At 31.4% G+C, this 9221-nt stretch overlaps 1 protein-coding gene across 1 annotated transcript; it reads left to right on the top strand.

The window, feature by feature from the left end:
• Positions 1-8194: 8194 nt before the first annotated feature.
• LOC125581829 lies at positions 8195-8818 on the top strand. The gene is made up of 2 exons (XM_048747879.1): positions 8195-8350; positions 8437-8818. Exons 1-2 carry the CDS (start codon positions 8290-8292, stop codon positions 8724-8726), a joined length of 351 nt encoding a protein of 116 aa, XP_048603836.1. The 5' UTR covers positions 8195-8289; the 3' UTR covers positions 8727-8818.
• Positions 8819-9221: the final 403 nt, after the last annotated feature.

The following is a 9221-nucleotide window of genomic DNA, read 5'->3' as shown; positions in this document are numbered from 1 at the left end:
ATTTACCTACCTTTATTGTCAACTTCCTAATGAGTTTAGTATCGTGATAGGACATAATCTCTAGCAGGTTTTGGTGAAGGGGAATGCGAGGACTGAGTCTGAGTCACTTTTCAACCCACAACTTCTCTCACACTCTAGAGTGATCACTGGAATATGAGAAAGTCTATGAGAAGCAGGAGGTTTGCGTCAGTCTGTGCTGCCTAGAGGGAATGCGTTCTTACTCATTGCATATGATTCGCGATTCCCATCCCTGAGGTTCAAATTAAATCTTCCCTTGTCCTTTAGAAGAGGTGTATAGTGGTCTATTGGTTTTAAATACGTTGGGGATCAAAGGTGGTCAAGCTTCTCTGGCTATTCCCAAATGGGCGAGAACACGGTCGTCTCTCCTATATTGGTTAGACTGAATCTATCTCTATATAAGTAGTTTGAGGTATGACCTCTACAACGCTTCTGTTAATCCTTAGAGAGCTTGAATGTATCTAAGTGATCTAACGTACAAAAGTGACTGATACCCATGTGATTAAAACGGTTTTCCAAAGAGTGGCGCTTGAGAGGGCACTCCTTTTATTACGGGAAAGAGAGTGGCAGGAGAAGCAGTGATCCTTTAGCTTCTTGTACTCAAGTTCAACTTTATTTACCTCTCCAGATGGTGGACTAATGTCTAGAAACATCTCTTATGGTTTGAGGTCATTGATAAAGACTCTGACCCTTCCTTGGTTTACATCCTTAGCTTTTACCAGGCCTATCTCAGACCCGATAGTGTGGATTGTTCTCTCTGTCCAGTAGTGCATATGGATTTATCCACTACCGAATAGTTTCTAAAAAGTCAACCTATATTAATGGTATTTTATTTTTCACTCTAAAATATAGCTTATAGTAAAATTACTCCAATAATATTCTATTTTTTTTATTTGTAATAGAGCGAAAAAAGTGTTACAAAAAAAAAATAAAAAAATAAGTTTACTCTATAAAGAGTCTTTTTTTCGTATTCATCACTCTATTTTTTCGTTTAAAATTGAGTACCATAAAAATATAGTTCAACCCTATTATGAAGTTACTATATTTTTAAAAAAAAAAATAGGATAAACCATTGGAGATGGTCTAATGGCTTCCAAAAATAAACACTTAGCTATAAAAACGCAAAATGAGAGAAGATCTTTATCAGACCGAAGAATACTCTCTATTTATAGTAGATCTAAGTCTCGATTTTTATTTACCATATGATAGTTGAAGGTCGAATGACTTAATTTCTTTTCCAAAAGAAGCAGGCCCGGCTCTTGGCAAGTGCCAAAAGTGCATTTGCACCAGGTTTTGAAAAAAATTCTTAAATTTTAGTTAGTATTTAGGATACTTTTCATAAAAATTAAGGCTTTTTTTTTTTGTAGATATTTTAGATTATAGGTTATGAAAATAGTTATTGCACCAGACCCACGTAAACACATGAGACAGCATAGAGAATGTTCTCACTACCTGAACCAAGAAAAGAAAAATATAATACCAGTTGAAACAAAGAAATGAAAACTGAGAGAGAGAACAAGACAAGAGACAAAACTGTAATTGCTAACTGTTCATTGCTTTATGAAACTATGTTCTTATTCAACGAAAGCCATGGCTCTTAAATAAGCTTACAACCAATAAAAAAAAAACCTCCTAATAGATGCAACTAACTTAAAAAACTTAGACCAAGAAACTCGGTCATTATTTGATCAGACTAAAACATGAAAGACTAATTCAAACTTGTAACTCCACCTTCTCCTATCTTCTCGTGCTGATTTGCTCCAACAAACCCTTACTGCACTTTTTGTACAAGTTTTAGTTTGTTTCCAACTGAGCAAATCTCAAGCCTACTCCTCATCCTCTAGAACACTTTTCTTTTAGTGGTTTAGTAAAGATGTCTGCAACTTGTTTCTCTAAACCACAATGCTCCAAACTAACTTCTCCATCACTAACTAGGTCTCATAGAAAGTGAAATCTAACACATGTCGATGTATTGTCATAGAGAATGACAATAATTCCATATACCTCATATCCTAGCTCCATTAAGACACGTCTGAACCAAATAGCTTGACAAGCACAATTTGAGGAAGCCATATATTCGGCTTCAGTTATGGACAATGTGACTATTGCTTGCTAGGCCTGGGCATTTTAACCTGGACCCGAAGACCCGAACCGGAATCGACCCATAAATACCCGACCCGGAACCGGACCGAAAATTTACAAGTACCTTTTGGATCTAAATTTTTTTTACCCGAAAGAACCGGAACCGAAAAGGAACCGACCCGAATAGACCCGGACCCGAAAAGAACCGACCCAAATAGACCCGACCCGATAAGAACCGATTTGCACCCGACTTAAAAACATGTATATCTAAAACTATGATGTTTTTGTGTTCTATTTTATTTATATTATTTTATGATTTAGTTGAAATATCTTTTGTTAACAACATTTTTTATTATTTTTTAACATTTTTAAAGTAATATAAAGCCTTAAAATGTAAAATTTAGAGTTTTAAAATATTTTATTTTAATTATTAATAGTTTCATTTAAGTCGTTTTGTAAAATTTTAGATATATATGACAAATATTCAACTAAAGTTGATGGAATTGGGTATATCATGTCCTTTTCAGATCCTAAATATCCGAACCCGACCCGGACCCGATATGGACCCGAAAAATTACGGGTATTTTATGGGTATTTTAATTATAGACCCGAACCGACCCGGATCCGAGAAGAACCGACCCGAACCCGAACCGAAAATTTTTAAGTACCTATTGAGTCTAAATATTTAGGATCCGAAAAGACCCGGACCCGAAAAGAACAGGCCCGAACCCGACCCGAAGACCCGAACGCCCAGGCCTAATTGCTTGCTTCTTTGAACACCATGCTACAACAACATTATCCATAAGAAATTCATACCCCAAAGCTCTCTTTCTACTATCAACATACCCTGCGAAATCACTATCATTGTAGAAAAGTAATTCTCCCAATCCTTCTTTGTTGTACTATATACCGAAATAAGTTGTGCCTTTCAAACACCTCAAGACCTTCTTTACTGCCTGCAAATGTATCTTTGTAGGATTTTATATGAACCAGCTTAATAAATTTACGTAGAATTTCAGATCAGGCCTTGTGGTGGTGATATACATGAGGCTCCCTGTATAAATAAGATAATCGATGTAGACACTGGCAATCGAGACGTTACCTTGATTTTTGATCTTGAGAAACCTTATAAGTATCACCAATTAAGTTTTGAATTTCATTCATGAACCCCAATATTGATTAATATGCATGAATTAACAAGAAAATAGTTAGAAATATTTTTAATTTTAGAGAAAATGAAAATTTAGTACTCATTGACTTATAAAACTTTCACAGAAGTCTTCTCCGAGAAGAGTTCTACAGAAGTTTTCTTGAAATAGACTTCTGTGGAAGTATACCATATAGGTCATTTTTGCAATTGCAAATTTAAAAAGAAACACTTCCAAGGAAGTCTACACTTCCAAATAAACATGTTTAGTTTTGTAATTGACCGAATTATGTCAGAAATTTGAATTCTTATAGAAGACTTCCCGGGAAGTATTCCGTCGGAAGACTCTTGGGAAGTCTTCTCAACTATCACATTAAGTCTTCTCATTGTAGATGAAATTCTGCGTAGGTTACTTTTTCAATTGACAATTAAAAATTTAATATTTTACAACCAAAAGTTTTACCAAACTCACGGAATAAAAAGCTAGAGGGAAGTCTTCTAACTAAAATTAAATATTTAAGTTTTAATTGTCCATTGCAAAACTAATCTACACAGACAGCCACCGACATTGAGAAGACTTCCAGCAAAAGTGGGAAGACTTCCACCGACAATTGAGAAGACTTCCCAGAAGTGTTCCGACGAAAGTCATCCCGAGAAGTCTTCTATAGAATGTCAAATTTCTGACATAATTTGGTCAATTGCAAAACTAACCTATTTATCTAAGTAAATTCAAGGGAAGCTTTCTCGTTTTTTATTAACAAAAAGAAGTTGGAATACTTCCAGAGAATCGTCTCTAACACACTTAGATAAAGTCAGTTTCAAAAATAGATATGCATTAACCCTATGACTTCCGTATAAGTCCTTTACACGAAATGACTTTCGTATTAGTCTTCTACGATAAGGAAGTCTTCACCACGAAAGCGACCTTCTCGTTAATGACCAAGAATCATGAGCTTGAATGATTCTATGAACCTTACAAAGTATAGAATCAAAATCTTGGGGATTTTTGGATGAATAAAGAGAGAAAGTGGAAAATATGTAGTTTTGTGCATAAGAAATGAGCTATGAGGAGTGGAAATCGATTTTTAGGTGCATTAAGAGTTTCAAATTGGTTGTTCAAGGTGGTTGGTGTATTTATGGAATGTAAATATTGTAAATACTTAATGAAGGTGAAGATGATAGAGTAAAACACTCATATTCAAAAAAATTGGCATTTTTGTGAATAATTCAAACTTTTGGAGTGAATAGGGCAAATGAAAGTTCGAAAAATAATGAGTTAGTTTTGGGGTTTAGTTAAAGTTTTGAGTCATATTTAAAAAGACCCTTGTATATTTTAGGCGTTGGATGATATTTTTTTAAAGAATAATCCTTTTGTAACAACTAATAGGAAAGTTTTTTTAAACTGATACTTTTTTTTTGAAAAGTTATAACATTAGTTAGTTTGAAAATTAATTTAGATATGTTTTATGGTTGTTTTAGTTGACAAAAGATAATGAATGTTAAAAGTTAGGATTATGTAGTTCTCAATGGCATTGGGGTGTAACTAAAAAATATTTTAAAAGGTAAGTTCATATTTGTACTTCAATTTTAATAGAATAAATATATTTTGTAAGTAAATTAAGTTAAGAAAAGTTTCTCAAATATTAAATATATTAAGGTGATATTAATTTGAGATAATTGGCTAAATATACATAAAAGTGAAGGAAATTGGGTAACTACCACAAACGCTGAAAATTCCTCTTACACTGTACAATTTTTGGTCTCTCTTGACAGTATTACCCCTGCCCAAACATTCATGCCTTTCTCTCTCTTTCCCCGATCTCCATATGTATTATATCTCTCTCTTTTTTAATTTTTCTTCTCAAAACACAGATCTTTTCTCAATCTTCATTGAAGTTGAAAGTTTCTCCTCAAACCCACAATCAATTTTCGCTTCGAATCTTTTAACCGTACACAATTCCTACACTAATCTCCTCATCTTCAACTCAGTTCTTAGACACACCAAAAAAAATCCTCCAATTTATGAATCTCCCATCAATGAATTAAGGATTACAATTGGTTGCAAGAATCGAAAATCTACAGAGAAACAAAAAAACACAGTAGGAAACTCAAGCGTATATTGTTGTACGTTAACAAATAATATTTAACGTTATGTTTTAAAGTAAAATATAATAAAAATTGTTAGTAGATAACTTCTTTATTAGACACATATACTTATCACATATCAAAAACAATGACCTCAATCTTATATGTTATTTTACCATATAAAATATAATGTTAAGTGTAATTTTTGGTTTATATAAGATACAATAATTGTTAACCTTAAATAATAAACATATAATGATGTAGTTAGTCCGATATCTTATTTTGTTGCATTTAACAAACCATGTGGCAGCTAACGTTAGATACTTTTAACATCTTACCAGCCATTTTAAAAGCGACAAAATGTTTCATAACAGCTAACAAAATATGTATTAGATAATGAACATATTTTGTAGAAATTTACAAACCATGTATTATAATACATCTATTTTAAAGCAAATGAGGCTTAACGTTAAATTATAACATAAACGTTACATGGTTTTGTAGCGGATAAATTTTTCATTATAAATATAACTTATAAAGTACAACATAAATGACTTCAATCCATTATGATATTTACAGATAAAACATAAACTTGGATGTAATATTGGTTTATATATAATATAATAATTCTTAAAGGTTAAGCATATAAAAGTTGAATAGACAATGGTAAAGTTAACATGCTAACCTTTTTTGGTATCATCTACCAAACCACATATCAGCTATCGATGTTATTTTTAGCATCTTATCAGCTATTATTTAAATCGACACTATATTTTGTAACATCTAACCAAACAAGTATCAGATAAATGAAACATATTCAATAGAAATTTATAGCCATGTATCATATAACCATAACTAATTTGAAACAAAGAAAATTAATGTAAAGCTTTAACAACTAGCCAAACTTGTCTATGCTCACAAGACTTATTTGGTAACATCTAATCAAACATTTACTAGTTAACAGAAATCTTGTTCTTGTTATACAGCCATGTGCCTTTACCAGCATGTGAGTCGAAGAGATCTCCCTTTTATGCGCCATAAAATTGCTTAGAATCTTTATATCATGGTGGACCTCAAACAAATCAACAAAGAAGCTATGGTAGACGAACTCATCGAGAGGATAATACTCTTTGGATCTAGACAGTGTGTTGAAAGAAATACACTTAGATGAAAAGGTATTCACATCGATGAAAACAGAAAAGAAATGAAGAATCCATTGCAGAAATGAAAAAAAATGAGTTTAGAGATTTTAAGGAGATATAAGAGAGAGAAAGAGAAGAATATTAATTATTTGGGAAGAGATTTTGTAGAAGAGACACGAGAGAGAAAGGGAGAGAGACATAAAATTTTTGGGCAGGGGTAGTTTTAGGGTTTAAAATTATCAATAGTGTATGTGATAGTTAGCTAATTATGAGTTTTTTCATGTATATGTGACCTAATTACTCTATTAATTTTGCACATACCGTAAGGTCATCGTCTCATTATCAATATCTACTTTTTTTTTGTAACACCATTAGTATCTACTTCTTATTCTTTCTTTCCATTTTCGGTATATTTTAAGTTTTTGATAGTTACGCGAACTTTTTTTTAAAGATCAATATTAATTACTATTTAACTATAAAAAATAATATTTATCTCAAAAGAAATCTCCAATCTATCTTAATTGTAATGTGTAAGTTTTTATATATAAATTCAAAAAATAACAATAAAGTTTTTTAAATATTTAAAATAAATATCTTAATTTTTAAAATAAATTATAAGATATCTTCATCGCTGACAATGCTGATCTAACATATCAATGTTGATTGTAACGGTTTCATACACATCTTTGATAACAATGATGATTTCAGACATATCTCCTCCAGTGACGGTGATGATTTTTTACATATCACTGTTGACAATAATAACTTTTGTTGAAGGTTATTTATATATTATTATTATTGACCAAGATTTTTTCTTTATAACCATTAACAACTGTTTTGACATATCTCTGATGAAAATTTTCGACATATCATGGTTGCAATGACAGTAGGTATGTTGATAACAATGTATTTAATAATTGTCCTTGTTAACGATGATATGTCAATTTTTCAAACAAAAAATCTTATATACTTTTTTTAAATAAGCCATTTTTAATTATTTTTTTTCAAAACTATTTGTAATTTGTAATTTTAATTTTCTAATTTTGTGAAATTTTCTGATTTTTTTTTAATTTTCTGTCTTTCTATTTATTTATTAATTAAATAATTATCTTTTATAAAAAATGAAACATCATCGTTTTTGCAAGTGCTGGTCCATTCTTTTACGTGATGAGATATGTTAGTAAAATCCTTGAAAGTTTTTTTACAACGAACGACTATTCTATTAATCAAACTTGATGTGATCTGGATAACCAAACCGAAATATAACAACCAATAAAACAAAGCTCTCTATGGAAAGACTTCGCGGTTCTAGCTAAAGAGTCGGATATTTGATTTTGCGCTCGTAAAATATGTGAGTGATATTAAGGTTTGAAGTGTTAGCAAGTGTTACTTTGATGGTTCTTATGCTATTTCCCTTAATTAATTTGCATGCATGAAGTTGTTGAAGTCTGAAAGAAAAAATTAGCCTTGACCCAGTAATTTGAAATTACCTGAAAGAAAATAATTGAATAATCTCTTTCGTAATTTTGATAAACAAATGGTTAGCGTTGACCCTATGCATGAGTTCTTTTACCTTCTGACTCTATGCATGAGCTTTTACCTTCTGACAAAGGAAACATTTAATTTTGGTCAACATCTTTTTTTTTTTTTACCAAAACATCTTTATTAATACCAAAACGTTTTTTGGGATTAAAAATAAACCCAATGCTTCACTATAAATACTCAGTAACACATGTCAACAGCTACATACTCATTTCATACTCACTACAATTTCCTAACTTTGTTTGGTAAAAATTCTAAAGACCAGACCCAGATATGGCTTGCAAACTTCTTTGCCTCCTCGTCGTCTTCGCCATCATCACCTTCGTTACCCACGGTATTATACGTAATATAATAAAGACTTTTATGTGTGTTTTTGTTTACAATAGTATAATATTATATTTTCGTTGGAAAATTTGGAAGGGTCTGAACCACATTGTGGACTTAATGACGTAACTCTGAGACAATCGAAGTCCGGAATGGTTGAGAGCAAACCGGTGTGGAAAGTGACACTGAACAACCCATGTATATGCTTGCTCACTAACTTAAAGTTGTCATGCACCGGTTTTGAATCGGTCATGCCTGTTGATACGTTGATAAAAACCGGTGACGTGTGTGTTCTCAACAAAAGTATACAAGGAGACTTCGTTTTCAAATATGCATGGGATACTAGCTTCGAGTTCAAGGTCATTGATGGCACGTTTTGCGCATGAAAGCTTTCGAGTTTATTCGAGCTTAATTGAACTGATGTTATTTACTCAAATATGTTTAGAATTTTGATATGAATAAAAAATAATTTCTTTAATATTGAGTTTTATTAGCTATTTGGCACGAACCTGATTTTTTTTTTAATCAGAACAGTACAGTATTCTTAAACCATCAAGCATGTATTTTGCAGTAAGTGAGTTTAATTAATTTTTAGGGGCCAAAATAGCTAAAGATCCAATGTCTCAGGTGTCTTTAAGATATGTATGTCAATGTTAAAGTCCCAAATTTGAATTGTCATTGCTTCAATTGTAGTTAATTTTGCATTCTATATTTGTATTTCAAAGACTGTTGTTTTGACTTAATTTAATATATTTTATTTTAAAATTAAACTTTAATTAAAATTCAAAATATGAGTGATATAATTTTATTGAGAAACATATAAAATTTTCAGAAAATTAAAAATCAATAGAAAGAAATGTATATTTAATTTTTATTTTAAC

The sequence above is a fragment of the Brassica napus genome, chromosome C2, assembly GCF_020379485.1.
Source record: "Brassica napus cultivar Da-Ae chromosome C2, Da-Ae, whole genome shotgun sequence".
NCBI classification, from domain to species: domain Eukaryota; kingdom Viridiplantae; phylum Streptophyta; class Magnoliopsida; order Brassicales; family Brassicaceae; genus Brassica; species Brassica napus.
Note: the sequence above shows the minus strand (reverse complement) of the source record. Positions and strands in the feature narration are given on the sequence as shown.